Below are 20802 nucleotides of genomic sequence, written 5' to 3' on the forward strand. Positions count from 1 at the left end.
ATACCCTTTGTAATACTTTAAGCAATAAATAAAAAATAAAAATAAAAAAATAAAAAAGAAAGAAAAGAACTCCTAAAAAAGTATTACACATTAAAATATATTTGTTAAAACATGTGACTATTTTTCCTTTTAAAAAATAGAGAAAAGCCGAAACCGGTTTGGCTCAGTGGATAGAGCGTCGGCCTGCGGACTGAAGGGTCCCAGGTTCGATTCCGGTCAAGGGCATGTACCAGGGTTGCGGGCACATCCCCAGTAGGAGATGTGCAGGAGGCAGCTGATCGATGTTTCTCTCTCATCGATGTTTCTAACTCTCTATCTCTCTCCCTTCCTCTCTGTAAAAACTCAATAAAATATATTAAAAAAAAAAAAAAAAAAAAAATAGAGAAAAATATTTTCTTCAAATTTACAACAAATGAATCTAGGTATAGCTAAAATCACGGGAAGCTAAATAAACCTGTGTTGGATGTTACATAGTCCTTTGATCAACACACATTCTCCAGGCATGCCTGATGTTAAAGTGAGCTTTTAAAAGAATTCCTCAAAAAATGCCTTTCGCCCGACTGGTGTGGCTCAGTGGTTGAGCGTTGACATATGAACCAGGAGGTCATGGTTCGATTCTCAGTCAAGGCACATGCCCGGGTTGCGGGCTCATCCCTAGTGAGGGGCATGCAGGAGGCAGCCGATCAATAATTCTCTCTCATCACTGATGTTTCTCTCTCTCTCTCTCTCCCTCTCCCTTCCTCTCTGAAATCAATAAAAATATACTTTAAAAGATGCCTCTTCAACAAAATACTTGGAATATCATTCTTTAAATTTTTATAAGTAATCTAAAGAAATTTAATCCCATTTTAATCCAGAACCACCTAGAAGTCCTCTAATAATTGGTAAAAGAAAAATGAAGTAAGTTAAAGAATAAACTAAAAGAACAATAAGCTTATTAATGTAAAAAAAAAAAAAATCACTATTTTACCCCAGTGACTCCTTGGAAAATGTCAAGTATCTCCTGTTCTGTGACTGGCTGATTTGTGGCTTCTGGATTAGATTTAGATGCAGGAGTAAGTACAGAATTTATGTACACGTCAATCAGAGGAAGTAATTGAGGATGGAGTGGAGTAGAGGTTTCACATAGCTGTCTATAAATCCAGTCCTAAAAAAAAAAAAAAAAAAGGTGATAGGCACTAAATCAATTATGGCAATAAGAAAAAGCAAGTGAAATTTTAATAGCACATACAATTTTACATGATTTAGGAATCAGTGCACCTCACTATTAACTTTCAGCAGTTAAAAATATATTCTTCAATTTCACACTGTCTTTGATTTAAAAATATGAACTACTTTTATATCTAATTGAAAATATTGTCCAGTGAAAGATAAATCTAAAATGATGAGTTTGGGTTTTGGATTTGAACTTTCAGTTTTTAATTTGTTTTTAAGTAGTGGCGAGAAAACTAAGTCCCTGCTATATCTGTATATACAGCACCTTATCTGTTGTTGTAGAAGACCTCACAGCAGAGAGAAATTTAGGAAGAGGAATGGTTCTTCACTGAGCAAACTCCCAGATGGATCAAGAAAGTGGCTTTGAAAACCGCTTATGAGAGACTGTCACTTAACTCTCTACACAGACTGCGGACATGCAGAAATGTTGGGTGTGCATTTGGATTCTTAATTCGTATCTATTTCACTTGCTAAAAATACAAAGTAGAAGACACCAACTAGCTAGAAAATAACTTCAATAAATCATAAAAACAAGGATAATTAAAAGTGATATCAATGCACATATTGCTCATTTAAAAATGAAAAAAATGCACATATTGTTCATTGTTTTTTATAAATAAAAGAGCCTCTAGAAAAGGTTCAAACAGATTTCTATGCCTCCTGGGATTCAGCCCTTCCTCAGAGGCCCTTTTAACTGTTTGACATAGCCAACTATCACAAATTGAAAACATATAAAAATATGTACAAGCTGGCTATGGATGACTAGCAACTTTCTCAGTTTGGTGAATAAAACCAAACTACTAGTATAGAAAATGGCAATCTCTTACTAAGGCTTAATGAAATAGTCATATGCTATTAATGAGAATATAAATGAATTATTAACACTGTACATTTTGTAAATAACTAAATTTTTATTATTTAAAAAAACTAAAATTAAGTTCCTAATTACTATACCTATGTGAATGACTTCTAAGAAGATATATTTCATACACAAAACCCACAGTAAAGGCCTAAAAAATGAACCAGGACTGGGAAAAAAACATTAACTGAGGGTGTAGCTTAAAATATAAATGTAAGGCCATACTTTTATTGACACTTTGTGCTTGGTAAAGGAACGACTCCTGAGAAGCTGGTAAATACAATGAATAGGCAAAAAACCAGTAATGTTGGCACTCAGGTTGCTGGTGACAGGGACTCGAACTGCATGAGCTGTGACAACCTAAAAGGGAAACGCAGTATTAATACATATGATAGAACTAAATACAAAATTATTCTGAAAGAGGGAGGATTAAAAGGTAGACTGTCCATACTTAATACAAGAATAGGCCTTAGAAATAAATAAGAAACAATTGTTACATGATTTATTTTTTAATGATAAGGTAGCATACAAATAGGATTTGTGATGTTCTCTAAGTTTTTAACTTGTTTTTAAAGATAGATATGTTGATAGTAGCATAGTATGTTAAAAAATATAAAATTTGGGCCCTGGCCAGTGTGCTCAATGGTTAGAATGTCAGCCTCCACACAGAAGGGTCTCAGGTTCAATTCCTAGTGAAGGGTACTTACATGGGTTGCAGGTTCAATTGCTAGCCCATGTGGGGACCCATGCAGGAGGAAACCAATCGAAGTGTCTCTCTCACATCCATGTTTTTCTCTCTCTCACATCCATGTTTTTCTTTCTCTCCCTCCCCCCCACCTCCCCTTCCACTCTCTCTAAAACTCAATGAAAAAATATCCTCGAGTGAGGATTAACAAATATACATATATTTGGAATCCATATCATCTGTGCTTAATGACTCTGGCTAAGTCATTTTATCTTCTAAGTCTAGTTTCATATCTACAAAATGGGACAATAGAGACTTACTTGCCTCAAAATCTTTTTTGTGAGGTGGAAAAATTTTTTTGAAAAATACGTGAATTATAAAGTATCACATAAATATAAACCGAAATTTTTACTGTTATCCTCAGTGGCATGCACAGATCTCTATTGTCTTCTAGTTAGTTCAAAATGTGTGACTGTTATGTGGGAGTGTATGTGCACTGAGGGGAAAAGGAAGACTCTGATACAGAGATGAGAAATTACCCTAAAAGAAACAACAATTAGCCCAGCTGGTATTGCTCAGTGGTTGAGCCATTGACCTATGAACCAGGAGGCAGCTGATCGGAGATTCTCTCTCATCATTGATCTCTCTCTCCCTCTCCCTTCCTCTCTGAAATCAATAAAAATATTTTGTGCATATAGCTGAGCATATGAAAGTACATAGCGACTAATAATAACATCTCCCCAAATTATTTTTAATTTTTAAAGTAAAAATTATGGATCCATGAGTATTTGTAAATATTTCATTTGTTAAGACATATATTTTTGTATTCTGAGGTTTAACATGACAAGTGAACCTGAGAATTAATGTTAAATTTTAGAACAGTCTCCTTCACTGAAAAAATAAAATATCCTTGGGAATAACCATGGAAACAAAGTACTGAGGCCAGGATGTGAGGGCGATCTGGATGCGACATCTGTCACCCCATTGATCGCCAGGGTTGATTCGGCTGATCTGGCTGGCTAGGCGGGTGTCCCCCTCCTCCCTCACCGATCCATGTGCGTCCCTCCCGAAGCTGCGCGCTCGGTCGAAGAGGACGACCTTCCCCCCCCCCCCCCCCCGAGGAGAGGACCGGTCTTCGGTCAAGGGTATACGAGTAGCTGCGCTCCCCTGCTAGAACCTCCAAACAAGCTCTCCAAGTACTGAGGCCAAATAAGAACATGTAAATACAAGAATAAGGAATTTAGACTGTAATTTATAATCTAGGTAGAAATGAACCTCACAACCCAAAGGTTTAAATAGGTCTCTATTTTATTTTTCTTCTGACAAATCCAAATGATTACCCCATGTGAGACCCCTACCACTAATATCTAAGGCTGTACTCTAAGTATCTACTCAAAATCTCCAAAATATATAAATTTCAAATATGCTTTTGTATATAGTAAGTAGCTTTAAAAGTAAATTTTAAATGGGATTATTTTTACAGATGTTTCAAAGATTAAATAAATCATCACTGGAAACAAAAAAGAATAGAAAATACCTTACTATTCTCTTAAACTGAGATATACACGTTTTCCCCAAAGAATGTTATGAAAGAAGGTTAAAGAAGTACCTGTTCAGTAAAAATTTCCTGTGTGAAGATATTCTTCATCCTGCTCAAGGAGCTGGGCTTAATTACAATCTAAAACAACCAAAAAAATTCCCATAGGATATAAAACTATATTAAGCACCATTTTCTCTGGTAAATTTATTATCTAAAATGACTGTGATATATAACATTAATGTTCAAATACTCTATTTCAGAAGTGGCTTCTCAGATCCAATATTGAAGTATGTTTTTCCTCAGAAAATGAGCCAACATATAAAAGTACTTAGTAAATAATATTATTGACATTTCAAGTCAGTGGGAAGAAGTGGATTATTCAATAAAGAGAGGTGGGCAGCTACCTTTTTGGGAATATTTATAATAAGTCCTCACTTAACGTTGTTAGGTTCTGCAACTTTGAAAGAAATGACAAACAGGTGCAGGCAAAAGCAGGGTTACAAAGAAGTCAAAAAATACAATAATAAGTAAATAAATAAATAAATAATAATAAAAGAATAAACTCTGTGTTTCATTTACTTACAACTATAAAACTACTTTTGCCCAACCCTGTATATTGAAACCAATTTTACCATAGACTAATTGAGAGTAACAAGAGTTAGGTTCCCACAGCATCTCATCAATGGTATAACAAAATGACAATGAACAATACGATGTTATGGGACCTGCTGTATATTTGCACACATGACTCCATATCCAAAATAAACTCCAAGTGTATTAATAATTTAAATGTAAAACATGAAGCCACAAAAACACTAGAAGAAAATATAGGGGACCATTTCTATAGACCTGAGGAAAGAAAAATATTTCTAAGCATAACAGCAAAGTAAGAACCACGAGAAATAATATGCACTATACACACACAAAAAGAAATAATAATTTCCAAGTGGCAAAAACAACTGGGAAAAATTAATTACAACATAATGTACTTCTCCACATTAAGGATTATAAAATACATCACTGATTTAATTAGTAGGTTTTCAAGAAAAAGAGGGGTGAAATACTAGCACATTAACATTACACATCATTTCAATTCAATATTGGGTAAAATATGTCTTTAAATTGATGAGATGTGATATATACAGCATAATGGCCTATCATTTATATATAAAGAGCCCTTTAAGTCAGTAAAATAAAAAATAAATGATAAAAATCCCTAGAGAAACATTGAGCCATTGGTAAGTATTTCACAAAACAAACCAGCCAAAACACATAAATTTTTTAAATTACAAAAAAAAACAAAAAACATCACTATAGCCCTGGCTGGTTTGGGTTGGTGGGTAGAGCATTGGCTGTGGACTGAAGGGTCCCAGGTTTGATTCCAGTCAAGGGCAAATGCCTGGGTTGTGGGCTCGATCTCCAGTAGGGGGTGTGCAGGTGGCAGCCGATCAATGATTCTCTCTTATTATTGATGTTTCTCTCTCTCCCTCTTTGAAGTCAATAAGAATATATTTTTTTAAAAAACATAGTTTTTGAAAGCAAAGAGAAAAAATCATTTAAAAAAAGAAACAACACTGTGAGCTATAAAAAATGACAATCATATTTACCATAGTTTTCACTAGTAATCGAAGACAAAATCAAATTTCAGTAATGCCAGTGATGGTGAGAGTAAAGAAAAATAGGCACTCTCACTCACTAATGAAAATAGTTTGATTACTATAATCTTTCTAGAAGATAACCTGGCAATACTCATTAAACACCTTAACATCATCATACTCTTTTAGTTAGTAACTGCCTCAAAGAACTTTATCCTAAGGAAATAATCCAAACAGCATTTGATAATAAACATGTGTGAGTATCTGTGTATATACTTACATAAATAAGGTTTTTAATTTTCCCAAAATTGGAAAATTTACATAGCAAATAAAAAAGGATCCATTAGGAAAGTCATGACTGGTCCACATGATGGACGACGATAGAATCACTGAAAATTATACAGTATTAGAATACTTGATATGGCCAAAACCGGTTTGGCTTAGTGGATAGAGCATCGGCCTGCGGACTGAAAGGTCCCAGGTTCGATTCCGGTCAAGGGCATGTACCTGGGTTGCGGGCACATCCCCAGTGGGAAATGTGCAGGAGGCAGCTGATCGATGTTTCTAACTCTCTATCTCTCTCCCTTCCTCTCTGTAAAAAATCAATAAAATATATTAAAAAAAAAAGAATACTTGATATGAAGAAATGCTCATCATATATTGCTAAATTCTTTAAAATTACAAAATATGTATGTCAATTTAAAGAAAGAACAGACACCAGAATGTTAACAATAATATATTTGATATCCCTAAACAATGAAGTTATATTTTCTCCTTCTTTTCTGTGTTTACCAAGCTTTCTACACTGAACATCTATTATTCTGGTAAATAAATGTTTTCATAATGCAATTTTTTCTAAGACCTCCTGGTAAAATTTCAAACTATTAAATTAAAATTAAATTACTTCTACATGAAAATCTATTTACTTTACACTAAAAGAAAATGTCCAGCTTAGGAACCTTCTTTAGAAAGAAGACAAAAGAAAATTACCTTCATCCCCAAAGTGGAACAGACCAAGTCAATGATAGCACTAAGTTGGTTGCTATGAAAGTACATAGCGACCAATAATAACATCTCCCCAAAAGAAGCAGAAACGCCTGAAGTACTGTAGAAACAGAAAATAAAATATGAATTTCCAAATAGAGATTAAGAAAAACTTACTCAGCTAACTGAAACAAATGAAGTCCTCTTACCTCTCAAAATAAGCTTCTTCTTTTATCATCCAACTTAGCCACACTACCATTAGCTGCTCCTGTTCAGGTGTACTATATAAAAAATACCAGAATGTTACTGGTTTAACTCAGATGTAACAGCATAGGAGTAAGGAAGCATTCTGAAATTATTTTTAGTAGAAGTTATTTTTCCTTCCCTATTTTGAAATATCAATTCAAATTAATAGTGTGTTGAATTGCCCATTGTCACTGAGATATGAAGTAGTTGTAGGTATGAAGTAGTTGTAGAGATGAAGAATGAGGGCCTATGCTTTTCTTTAAGGTTGTAAGTAGTCAAAGTCTCTCAAAAGTCTTAATTATTTCCTTTCCATCTTTTACCTAGAAAATGAAATTTAACTTATAGGAACATTTTGAGAACTCAAAATTGTAGAAAAAATAAGTGATCATTATTCAAAAAGAGAAGAACGATATAGGGAAAAAGAGACAGCTACAGTACATCAGATATGAAAGATGGTTATAAAAGTACATCAACAATGACTTTTAAAGGAAATTCCTAGATTTAGATTGTAAAGGGCAAGTTAACTCTGACTTGTAAAAATAATGTTCAAAAGTAGGATGATCATGTGTAATTACAACAATAAATTTAAGGTCATATACAAGCACACAGACAAAAGAAGTAAAAAATATTGACAAAACATAAACATGGATGGGGGAATAAAAATGGTAGTGATTATAAAATGTGTTTGAATTTAAATGATCATCAACTTACAATAGATTGATATAAACATAGTTTTGGTATATTATATATGAAGCACATGGTAATCACAAACCAAAACTATGGGAGAAATACACAAGAAATAAAGAGAAAGGAATCCAAACACAACACTACAGAAAACCTTCAATATATAAGAGAGCAAGAGAATAAGAAAGGAATAGAGAATTACATAAACAATCAGAAAACAATTAATAAAATGGCAATAACTACACACCTATCAATAATTACTTTAAATGTAAATGTATTAAATGCTCCAATCAAAAGACAAATAGAACAATAGGGAGGTGAAGGCCTGAGGCAGGGGACGGGGGCAGGCTAGAAGGGGTCAATTGGGGTAAAAAAGGGGGGCATATGTAATACTTTCAACAATAAAGATTTAAATAAAAAAATAAAAAAGACAAATGGATAAAAAAGTGGTACATATATACAATGGAATATTACTCGGCCATAAGAAAGAATGAAGTCTTACCATTTGTGACAACATGGATGAACCTAGAGGGTACTGTGCTAAGTGAAATAGGTTAGGCAGAGAAAGACAAATACCATAAGATTTCATTTATATGTGGAATCTAATAAACAAAATAAATGAACAAGCAAGACAGAAGCAAACTCAAAGACGCAGAGAACAAATTGATGGATGCCAGATGGGAGATAGGTTGAGAGATTGGGTAAAAAAGGTGAAGGGATTAATAAATTCAAATTGGCAGTTACAAAATAGTTACAAGGATGTACAGTACAGCTTAGGAAATATAGTCAATAATATTATAATAACTATACATGGTGTCAGGTGGGTGCAAGACGTACCGGGGGATCACTTTGTAAGTTATAAAAATGTCTAATCACTGGTGTACACCAGAAATTAATACAATATTGAATGTCAACTGTAATTGAAATTTTAAAAAGTTAAAAAATAAATAAGTAAACACACAAACAAACAAAAGCAGACCTTGAAAAAATAGAGCAATGTCAGGTACCTGACAAGTGCAGAAAAGGCCAGCAGCATACAAAAGGAAAGGGAAACAAAGCGAACCCCAGCAGGTGTAGCGGGAGGACGGCTCGTCATCAACTGGAGCAACTGTTCAGCTTCTTCCTCAGTTGGTCTAAAAAAGAAACACATGATTACGCTTTCCTTTTTTTAGCTGAAGAAGGGAAAAAGGAAAAGGGACTTCCCAACAGTTTCACCATTCAGATACAAGCTTTGTAATAATACCTCACTATTTATAATCTTTAACATCTTGAGTTGTGAAAAGCAACACTGTTGAGTTTACAACCAGTGTTCTTTCTTGGACACAAATACAGGCACTGCTCCCGGTGCACAATAGTGTGGAAGCATGAAAATAACCATATAAGCTGATGCCCTGGCCAGTGTGGCTCACTTAGTTGGTTGTCATCCCATGCACCAAAAGTTTGCTGGTTCAATTCCTGGTCAGGGCACATGCCCGGGTTGTGGGCTGAATCCCCGGTAGGGGGCGCGCAGGAGGCAGCAGATTAATGTTTCACTCTTACGGATGTTTCTCTCTCTCCCTCTCTCTTTAAAAATCAATTCTTAAAAAATCATTAAAAAAACATATTAGCTGAAATTACACATCATGATCTTAATAATCAATGGAGAATATTTCAACTGTTCTGTGACCTTTAAATTTGTTTTTGTCAAAACATTACAAATTCTGTCAGTTATAATGCATAAGGAAATAAAACACGGTAAAACTTTTATACAGCACTCTATAATTGAAAATATTAGACACATTGGGAACTAAAGTGTTTTCTTCGTAAAAAAATAAAACTATCAATACTAGTCTGAACAGCCTTTGTCTTCTCACTGTCTAACTTACAACACAAAGTGTATGTCTTTTCTAAGCCTTGATGAACTGTCATACCCCCTTCTAAGTTTGGTTCAACTTCCAATATGTTATCCCCTGAACTTTCAGTCATGAAATATCTGAGACTTCCTTTCATGTGAAGATTTTTGCCTGCACCACTTCCTCTAAAACTTCTTCATCCTTTTTGTCGCAATAAATTTCCTCATTTATGTTGACAAGTTCATCTGGCTGCATATCTAGAGTCTCTCAAATGGAAGCTGTGTCAACATTCTCACAAGTCAGCTATTTCTTCTATTTACATTTGGTTCAAATGCCACTTCCAACAGCACCACTTTTTGTGTCTTTGCTTCACTTTCATCTTTATTGGCTAATCCCCTCCTTCAGTTATCTATTTTTATAAAATGTCACATGGGTTTCAAGGAGACAATACATGCACCCACTTTGCTGTCTATTCATAAACTGACGATGTGTGGTGACCAACTGCTGACAGATTTTAAAAGAAATGATGCAATGGGCCACTGATCATGATGTGCATGTTATTCATACAGTAATCTATGGCTTAAAGAGCTCTCAGCAAAGCTGGTATTTTACACAATTATGTGGTTAATGTATCATGGTAACTGATACATTAGATGTTGAGGGAGCATAATATTTAATTAAACAGTGGTAACTGAAATTCACATATATCAAAGCCATGCAAAGTGAGGATTGTGTAAAACAGTTGAGGACATTATTCAAAAGGATATAGTGCACTGACTAAATGATAAACCTTATGCTTAATAATCACATCATATCAACTGATGACCTCAGCTGTCATAGGAAACATAGGAGAGCTTTACTTGAACCAGCTGCATGGGCTGGTAAACAATCACTCACAAATCACTCCCAGTGATGGCGAACCTATAACACGCGTGTCAGAGGTGACACGCGAACTCATTTTTTTGGTTGATTTTTCTTTGTTAAATGGCATTTAAATATATAAAATAAATATCAAAAATATAAGTCTTTGTTTTACTATGGTTGCAAATATCAAAAAATTTCTATATGTGACACGGCACCAGAGTTAAGTTAGGGTTTTTCAAAATGCTGACACACCGAGCTCAAAAGGTTCGCCATCACTGCATTATACTCTTGTCAAGCTGTGGTGAAGCCACAGGTTTCTTAAACTGCTTTGGCTTGTCCCATATTTACATAATTATATTTACATCAGACCAAAAGAGATGGATACATCCCAGCTAAGGATGTTTTGCCTTAAGACTTCATTCTTTATATAGGCCAGCCCACTAACTAAGCCCAACAGAAAACCCAAATCCTCAGAATAAAAGGCCTTTGACTCACTTTCTTGGGATTAGAAACAAGAAAGTAAAATGACAAAAAGGTAAAATATCGAATTATGGAATACTTGAGTCCAGCGATCCCCATCAAAGCACAGTACAGACGCAAGAGTGCACTGGCTTTCACAACATGCTCTTCTTTCAGCCCCGAGTACACAGACACATGGGGCTCGGTCTCCGCGTCAGCCTCGTCCGCGATGCGGGTGCTTCTCACTGTGGGAAGGATGCCGGTCAGCTCCAGAAGCAGCTGCCGTCGCATCTGCCAAAGGACAGAACTGCTGGTCTCTCTCTTCCTCTGTAAGAAATATGAGCCACAAGAAGAAGCAAGCATGGGACACTCAGTAAGTCAGAAGGAAGTTCAAACAGAGCTCCCCAGGTAAACACTTGAAATTGACCCCTTTAAGGAGGCTGTCATAACTACAGAATCTCATTTTAACCAATCGAGCACACTCAAAATTCACTGGTTCATTTCAAGAATACTCCACTCATCCTAATTTGGACTGGTTGTACAGAATACACTAAATTAAGTACAATTTGAATTGTAAAACATCATCTAAAATGGTATATTTTCAAATACATAATGACTAATGGAGTCACATGTGCTATAGAAGTGGTCATATTTTGGAGACACAGACCTTGGGTTTAAAGAACAGCTCTGCTATTAGTGACATATGCTTAGGACTCTGCAGATTCCCAAACGCTTTCAGGGAAACCGGGTAAAAAATGTGTCCTTAACCATTTGTACGCCGTAAGCGTCTATAGACGCAAGCGGCAGACCTTTTTAATTAAATTCAAAACATGGTGGCAGTTAACTGGTTAATAATACTAAGACATTATTGGCCTTTTTTACTATTATAGTGCAGTTCTCCAACAGTTTCTATGAAACCAGACATTAAAGAGATTTGCAAAAATGTAAAAACACCACAACTCTCATTAATTTTTTTTAATTTTGGAAAATATGGCTATTTTTCATTAAAAGATGTTATGTTCACACTGAATAGATTATTATTTTTAAATAAATATTTCAAATATTTGTTTTCATTTCTAATCTGATAAATAGCAATAGATAAAAGCACAAAAACAAAAGCTCTTTGGTATCCTCAATGATTTTTTTTTAATGTTAGGAGGGTCCTGCAGCTAAGAAATTGGAGAACTATTGGTCTAATGACATCATTCTCAAAGTGTTTCTTCCTCTTTTACTAATTGCCAAAATATCCTGATCCTTGACCTATACAGACATTTATCCCTCACCTGTTGTCCATTTCGGATAAAAGTTCCAAACCAAGTCCGGACTTTCGCATTTGTTCCAAGAAGCAAACCACTAACAAAACAAACCAAGTCAGTCACTCCATCTTCACTAACTTCATTTTTAGTATGATCCAATGTCAAAGCTACTCCAAGGCCTGGCAAGTGACATTCTTCCACCTAACACAGCACAGAAAACAAACTGAACTCAGTATCATAAGGAAAAGAGCCAGGATGGTTCAGAATCTAAAGCCTCTAAAGAAGTGGTTCTCAACCTTCCTAATGCCGCAACCCTTTAATACAGTTCCTCATGTGTGGTGACCCCCAATTTCATTGTTACAAATTTAACGTAATTAAAGCATAGTGATTAACCACAAAAACAATATGTAATTATATATGTGTTTTCCGATGGTCTTAGGCGACCCCTGTGAAAGGGTCGTTCAACCCCCCCAAAGGGGTCGCAACCCACAGGTTGAGAACCGCTGCTCTAAAGTTTAGAGGAAGAAGTATCACAAAACATAAAAACCCAGAGAGGAAGGTAATACATCCAGGATATAATTATAATTTTCTACAAGATTCCAAAACCATCTTGAGAAGAGTTTCTGGTCCTAATATAAAGTCTTTTGTCTCATAAAAATAAGACCTCTTACCACCATGCCTCGGACCTTGAGAGCCTGAGAAGGATTCATTTTACATAAAAAGCATAAGGCATCTGTTCTGCGCCTTCCTCCAAGACTTTCTTCATCCTGTCGTTCTCCATTTTTGATCAGGCCTCTACAAACTGAACATTGAATAGCCTCTATTACTTTAAGCTTTGTAAGTAAAAAGCTAGAAAAAAATTTTTAGCCTTGAGAAGCAATCATTTATGCAGATTAGACACTACAGAAGAAAAGGGTTAGGAAACTTGAAAGCATAGTAAAAGAAACTGGTAAAAATAAAGCACAGAATTTTAAAAAAGGCTTAAAATATGCACAGTGACCTGTGGGATAATATCAAGGAGCCAAAAAGAGAAAGGGAATAGAAGACAAAAATATATTTGTCCAAATTTGATGAAAATTAAAAACACAGAGAAACTCAATAAACTCCAAGCAGGATAAACACAAAGAAATCATATCCAGACACATCATAATCAAATTTCTGAAAATCAGTGATAACAAAGAAAGTAGCCAGAATAAATAAATAAATACATAAATAAATACGTAAATAAAAATAGCCAGAGGCAAAAAGAAACATTATATACAGAACAGAAATAAAAATCACCACAGAGAACAGAATGACATCTTGAAAGAGCTAAAAGAAAATGTCAACCTAAAATTTTATACCCAATGAAAATATCTTTCAAGAAATGAAGGCAAGCCCAGCCCGTGTAGCTCAGTGGTTGAGCGACAACCTATGAACCAGAAGGTCACAGTTCGATTCCCAGTCAGGGCACATGCCCAAGTTGCTGGCTCAACAAACTGAAAGGAAATCCACAATTATGTTTGGAGATATCAACACCCTTCCCTCAGTAACTACTGGAACAAGTAGACAGAAAATTAGTAAGGACAGTGCTTCCAAAGAGCTTTTGCATATCATGTGATAATCTCTTAGAAATGTAAGAGAAATATCAGTATCTCCATTTTATAGATGTGAAGTATCTTGATGGCAATCACATAAAGTATAATTGACAAAGCCAGAAATTATAACCCCCAGATTCAGTGTTTTTTTCCTCCGTGGCTCCCAATTCCCAAATTACCTTACTCAATAATGTTTTTACTTTCATATCACTCCGACCCAAATAATAATCTTCAATCACTAGTAGTTTGAAATAGACATGAAAAATTTCAATTGATTTTTCTTAATTTCTACCCTTTACTTTTCTGCAAACTGATAGCAATAAGGCTAAAAAACAACGGCCTAATTGCTGGTATTTCTGATTACAGATACCATGCATTGACTGCTCCCTGGCTATTTCACAGATATATGTCTCCTCTCCTCTTTGCTCCCTGAGCATTGGGATTATATCTTCTAGTCCTTTGGTATTTTTTATTGTCATAATATAGCACCGGTGCCTAATAGCAAAAAAAAAATTTGCTACATACTCACTGTACTTAAAATGTTAATCTCAACGCAATTTTGAAACCTCTAAACTCAATATTTCTAAAATTAGTGCACACTAATAAACTTTCAAAAGACAAAAAATATCAAAACCCCATAAATGTTTCTTCTTAGCTCAAACAGAGGTCCTTACATGCCCAAGTAAATCTCTTCAATATCCCATTTCAAAATTATATTTACCTTCATTGAAACTATCAGGAACATTGGCCACCAAGAGACACAAGAACCAGGCACCATTTCTAACATGTAGCAAGGCTTCAGCTACATCCACTATGGGAAGCAGGGAAGGCAGCTCTATGAGAAAACAAAAAGGCAGCGTTACTGCTGCAGAGCAACATTTCATTGCATTTACATTAAACATCTTTTGACATTTCACTGATGTCATTTAAAAGCAATTAAGGCCATTTCTTTTCACAGTCTAGAGTTGAAGTGTCTAGTAGGACAGCCACCAACCACCTGTGGTTATTTAAATCTAAATTAAATAAAATTAAAAATAGCTCAGTTCCACCCAGATAGTGTGGCTAAATGGTTGGGCATTGACCTATGGACCAGGAGGTCACAGTTCGATTCCCCATCAGGGTACATGCCTGGGTTTGTGGGCTTGGTCCTCAGTGTGGGGCGGGAGGAAGGGGGGAGGGGAAAGAGAGAGGGAGACAGAGAGAGAGAGAGAAAGAAACATTGATGTAAGCGATACACATAAATTGGTTGCCTCCCACATGCACCCTGATCCAGGCCAAGGATTGAACCTGCAACCCAGGAACGTGCCCTTGACCAGGAATCGAACCCGAAACCTTTAGTGTGCAGGCTGACATTCTAACCACTGAGCACACTGACCAGGGCTTTTTTTTTTTTTTTTTTAGTTCTCACCCAATGATATATTTTATTGATTTTAGAGAAAGCAAAAGGGAGAGGGAAAAGAAGAGGGGGAAAAGAGAAGGAGAGGGAGGGAGGGGGAGAGAGAGAGAGAGAGAGAGAGAGAGAGAGAGAGAGAGAGAAATAACTGGTTTCGAATCTGTGACCTTTTGGTGTGAGCTCCAATCAACTGAGCCACACCAACCAGGGCATACTATTAGTCATTTTTTACTTAATTTTTTAAGGTACATTCCAAGTTAAGAAGTGATACAGTATTATTTAACAAAAAACTATAACTGAAATGTATCTTAGCATTCATTACAGTACCTGCTTGTAAAATACAAAGTACATCTGCAGCTTCCTCCAAATAGACTGGACTCTCAAATAGCTCAGATGACTTGATAAAAAATTCTCCACTACAATCAGATACCTAAATTAAAAATATATATATATAAACTCTATTAATTTTAGGTAATTAAATTCCTTACTAATTTTGTAATTATTTGTTCAGCTTGCACCCCACGTCTCTTAATATGTCATTAATACACAGCATCAGAATATGCAATATTCCATACATTTGAACCAATGTAACCAATTAACAGTCACATTAATTATTATTCAGACATGACAGTATGGGTTTCTATAATTTATGTCTATATAAATATTTGGAGACATCTGGAATTAAAGATAAGACAATCCAAAGAAATGAACTAGAAATGCTACCTACATAAGTTGTAGCTGAAAAAAGAAAAAAAAAAAAAACCTGTAAACTTAAAGTAGCATAACAAATATAAATTCATGTTCAATGCTGAATGAATTGTGAGAAAAACAAAGAATAAAAATTTAAGTCAACAAAAGTACCTACTAACTTTATAAAAACTTTCCTAGAGTAGTTTTATCACATTTCCTATATGCCAGAAACATTCCACAACAGAAAGGTCACTTATTTTATTAGAGACATCAAGTGAGGTTATTGAGAAAAATATGTAGGAGAAATATTGGTTGAAATTAAAGACTTTCCATATAATAGAAAAGAGTAAAATAAAATAATTATAGTAGAAAGAAATTTTTTAAAGACTTATAACATATCTTAAAAACTATCTAAAATTGATGAGCCCCTCTCCCCTTACCAAGTATTTTATTTGGAAACAGAATTTCGGGGGGTTCTCCACAATTTATAAAACTTTATTATAAATTAACTGACCTTGAAATCGAACAGTAAATAACTTTTCCCCTAAAACTCTGGGCCTAATCTAATTTAAGCCATCTTACTATGAAAATCTAATTTAGTTCTTTGTATGATAGAGCCCTGACATTCACAAATTTAAAACTCAAGAGTTTCAATTAGCCATAATTACCCACAGGTGCATAACCTAAAATAATCTATCATTTTGCTGACATGAGAAGTTGAATAGCCTTTACTGTACAGAAGCAATTCAGTCATCTAGTGAGTAAGGCTAGTCAATGACCTACATCCAATTCAGCTTTGATATTCCCTACTCACTGTTATATAGAGGTTATTAATACTCAGTGTCTGAAGGAACTGTGTACATTTTTCAGTTAAACATCACAACATTTTATGGTGGAAACTGTACCCTATAATGGTATAATCAAATTTGGTAATCTTATCTAATTATCAAGAAGCCATTGTATTAATTCCATATAAAAAAAAAATTCCTATGCTGGAGAACACAGAAGAGACATACATGAGAGAAAACAGTAATAAGAGAAAGAAAGCCTTTAAGGCAGGCATTTAATAGCATTTCAAATCTTTGAAAGGAACACACTTATATAACCAATAGAAATATGTGTAGAAGAGGAAGCATCCTGCCTGCCTTCTTGTCTCTGCTTCATGCATATTTTGAGCTGTAATTCAAATAAATGTACCTTGTTCATAATTGCCAACAGCTCACTAAGCACAAGACGCAATCGACGAGGTGAATCACTGTGTTCAAACTCTAATGTTAGTCCATGCTGCAGCTGTGATACCAGGATGCTCTCTCCAGCACCTCCTCCAAGTTTATGCCTAATAAAGTACAAATGTGTAAATCAACAATTATGAGAACAGTGGCATAGAAGTAATAACAAAAAGGTTATCTTTTGTTGAAATAATCTACAAAAGAATGTATGAACTCTATTCATACATTTCATGAATGTATGAAATTACTTCTGAATTACTACTTAGTTTGCCTATCTACTTCAGGAATTTACAACCAATGTAAAGACTCCATCACAAATGACAGTTAATACCCACTTCCATTAACAGCAGTGGCACATTGTTGGATTCACAATGGGCAGGGACGAACAAACCTCCGCCCAGAGACTCACATTGGAGACTCCATGTAAACTTAAAAAAAACCTCTCAGATGATTCCAATAAATCCTTCTACTCTAGGGGAACTTACTCTACCCAGTTCCCACTGAGAGTAACTGGTCTAATCAGTTTAGACGGAATACAATAGTGTGTGTATCGAAACTTCTCTACACAACATTTTATGATATGGAAATTCAAAAGAGTTTTCACTGTAAGTAGAAAGAAAACCAAGTAAAATACTCTCCAAAGTTTAGACTCTCAATCTTCTCTTTTTGGCGTGCATCCAATAAAAAGCCCACAAAGCTCCAAAAGATATTTGATTCCTTCTTCTTTGGCAAGCCCAAGTAAATCCCAATCTGCATATTGTATAACATAACGTTACCGAAGCTGCTGTTCTTTGCTGGCATCCTGTTCCAAGGCATGGAAGTCCACAGACAACAAGGCAACAATGGAGTTGACAGCCTCCACTCCCGAGAGAAGGCGAAGAATGAGTTTTTTATCCTGGGCCCAGCTTTGGCTCTGGTCCGCAGGAGCACAAAGTGCCATCCGCACCAAGCAGGGCAGGAGAAGTCTTAATTCTGGGTCACTTAACGATGCCAAACGAACAACATCCACCTTCTGCATTGCCTCAAAAGCAAAGGGGCTGACAAACTGAAGGCTTGTACACTCCGTCATTGTCACTATTGGTCCTAATGATTAAAAAAAAAAAAAAAAGTAGGGATGTAACTCCCACACGTATGAACACCCTCTTTTTAAATACCCTGGAAAATGTGGTTTATCTTTAATAGGCCCCTGTGTTGACAATCAGTTCCTGGAACAATTAATGGCTCCCTACATTTCTACGGCCATCTGGAAAATGAGAAAGAAAATAGTCTATTAATGTCTCTTCTAGCTTTAGGGATTTTCTGTTCAAATACTCTTAGTTGGCAAAGAAGGAATACGAGGCAGAGAGATTAAGTAACAAGCCCATAGTATTATTACTAGTTAGAGGCAAAAGCCAAGGCTGAATCCTCATCTACTATATCTCAGCCCAAAGCTTTCTCCGTGACACCAGTCCTCTGAGTGCCACACGTAAAATAAAAATAAGCCGACGGCATGGTGAAGAACGCTCCTCTTCTGTCCCTCTTGTTTCACATGCCTAGCCAACAGGTTAAAGAATGTCAGGCTTCTCTTTCCACGCTGCAGGAGTCGGCGTTGGTAAATGGCCTCAGGAGCCAAAGGCAATGTCAGATTCAAAACTCTGGAGGCCTTACCACCATCCCGTGTGCGCTGGGTGACAACCAGCTGTGGAGGCGGGAGGTGCAATTAGCTATGGGCGACAGATGAGTCCCACTCGGGCACTTTTCTGTCCTCAGGGGTAATCAGAAGCATTAAAAAAACAAACAAAAAAAAACACAGGGGTCAGTAAGCCAATGCCATCATGGGTACCAGTCGTGGGCAGAAACGCTGCTTTGCTTTTAAGCTAGAGGAGTTGGCCTTCGCACCGGGGGGCGGGCTGAGGGAGCAGAGGCGCCCTGTGTGCTCATAGGTCTCGCCCCCGGTGTAACGAGAACCCACCAGTCCCTCGGGCTGAGAAAAGCGGGCGGGCTGCCGACCAGGACCAGGGGACGTGCTGAGGTCCGAGAAGCGGAAGCTTCAGACCTTCGGTTCTGCCCTCCAACCAACCGGGATCCCACCCGCATCCGCGTCCCAGAGGCGGGACGCGGTAGAAATCGAGAGCGCGGTCCGAAATCGGGCCTAGGCGAGCATCTGGACTCCCCGACCCCAGCGGTGCCCTGAGCCGACCCGGTCTCCCTGAAGTCTGACGCCGGGGCCAATCGGGTCAGCGGTGCGGAGGGCCTGGATGGGGCCTCCGCGCTAAGGCAGAACCTAGGCTGAAGGGAGCAGAAAGCGGAGGAGACTGTTTCAACCTGCACCCAGCACCTTCATTCATCCCCAGCGTCTGGCTCCCGTCGGCCACCGTACTGCACTGAAAGGAAGAGTGGCTGCGAGAGAAAACCCAGAGACGTCGGCGCGGACACCCGGGTGCGCGTGCGCGGCCCCGCCCCTTCCTCCCCCGCTGCTTGCTCCGCCCACTCTCCCCTCCGGAGGGTTTAGAACTTGCTGTCAGTCTGTTTCCCTGACTCTACCCGCGGTGTCATTCAGCCCCTTCGAGCTGCAGTTTCGGCTTCACCTGGCTTAACGTGGGTAAAAGAAGTGTTAAAATTGTCCCCACTGTTCTTTCACCGGAATACACTGTCCTCTTCTTCCGTCTCTGCCTATGCCCTCCTGCACCAAAGTTCTAGAACCCCAGGATTTGTAGAAAAATTTAAAAAGTAATCTAATCCCCGAGCCTTCCTTCCCTCTCGACCTCACACACAGTCAGAGGTTAAACCTCTCATTTCAGGGTTCCTGCGTTAGGGTCTATGGATCCTTGGAGCGCGATGAATGGAGATTCGGGAATTCTCTGGAACCTGCGGAAATTGCGAGTTGCTTGGCATGTCTTCTGGAACGAGGGTCCAAAACTTTCAACAACTCAAAGAACACTGGTCTCCCAGAAAAGATTGAGAACCACTACTCTGTGTGTTTCATACTATCTCCAGTGCCTGGTTCAGTCGTCCTGTATTTAGCACCTTCTATTTATAAAACATTGTGCTCGGAGTTGTAAACAAAAATATTTGACAGAGACAGTACTTTATAGCTACCAAGGCTTTCACAGAGAGATGATCTCTTTAAAAATAAGGGCTGTGCTCCGGCCGGGTTGCTCGATGGTTAGAGTGTCTGCCCGCACACCAGAGGGTCCGGGTTGGATTCAGTTCCAGGGCACAGAACTGGATTGGGGCTTCCACCCCAGGAGGAGTATGGGAAGCAACCAGTCAATGTGTCTCTCACATGGATGTTTCTCTCTCTCCCTCCACTCTCTCTGAAAATCAATGTGAAAAAAATCCTCGGGTATTAACAACAACACAAGTAATAATAATAATGTCTGCTTTCAACATGAAAAATCAGCAAAGGAAGAAATGAACTAACGTGTTGCAGTGTTTCTCAAGACTTTTTCCCACCTGTCCCACAGTAATACATTCCACACTGTGCCTCAAAAGACACATATGCATATGTACCCACATTTAAATGGAAACAGGTATCTTATGAAATAATACACATACTACATGTAATGTATTCCGTTCTACTTTAAATTGCTGGTCACTACATACAAATTGATTATATAACTATAATATTGTTATTTTTAAGCTGATGTTTATTAAGGAGTTATTTATTGAACACTTGCTAGGCACTAGTACTTTATAGCTATTATCAGATTTA

At 37.0% G+C, this 20802-nt stretch overlaps 1 protein-coding gene across 1 annotated transcript in view; it reads right to left on the minus strand.

The window, feature by feature from the left end:
• The window catches only part of INTS2 (integrator complex subunit 2), a 46167-nt gene extending 26655 nt beyond the window's left edge, over positions 1–19512 (minus strand). Inside the window, exons 1-14 of the mRNA XM_081110674.1 lie at positions 19413–19512; positions 17885–18191; positions 17077–17215; positions 15517–15619; positions 14518–14631; positions 12891–13021; positions 12247–12420; positions 11064–11290; positions 8816–8941; positions 7088–7159; positions 6885–6999; positions 4369–4437; positions 2300–2434; positions 971–1147 (exon numbers count right to left, since the gene is read on the minus strand). Coding sequence (XP_080966800.1) covers positions 971–1147; positions 2300–2434; positions 4369–4437; positions 6885–6999; positions 7088–7159; positions 8816–8941; positions 11064–11290; positions 12247–12420; positions 12891–13021; positions 14518–14631; positions 15517–15619; positions 17077–17215; positions 17885–18191; positions 19413–19431 — 1908 coding nt within the window. The 5' untranslated portion in view covers positions 19432–19512. The remainder of the gene's footprint in view (positions 1–970; positions 1148–2299; positions 2435–4368; positions 4438–6884; positions 7000–7087; positions 7160–8815; positions 8942–11063; positions 11291–12246; positions 12421–12890; positions 13022–14517; positions 14632–15516; positions 15620–17076; positions 17216–17884; positions 18192–19412) is intronic.
• Positions 19513–20802: the final 1290 nt, after the last annotated feature.

Source organism: Myotis nattereri (genome assembly GCF_964212035.1).
Source record: "Myotis nattereri genome assembly, chromosome: 16".
NCBI lineage: Eukaryota > Metazoa > Chordata > Mammalia > Chiroptera > Vespertilionidae > Myotis > Myotis nattereri.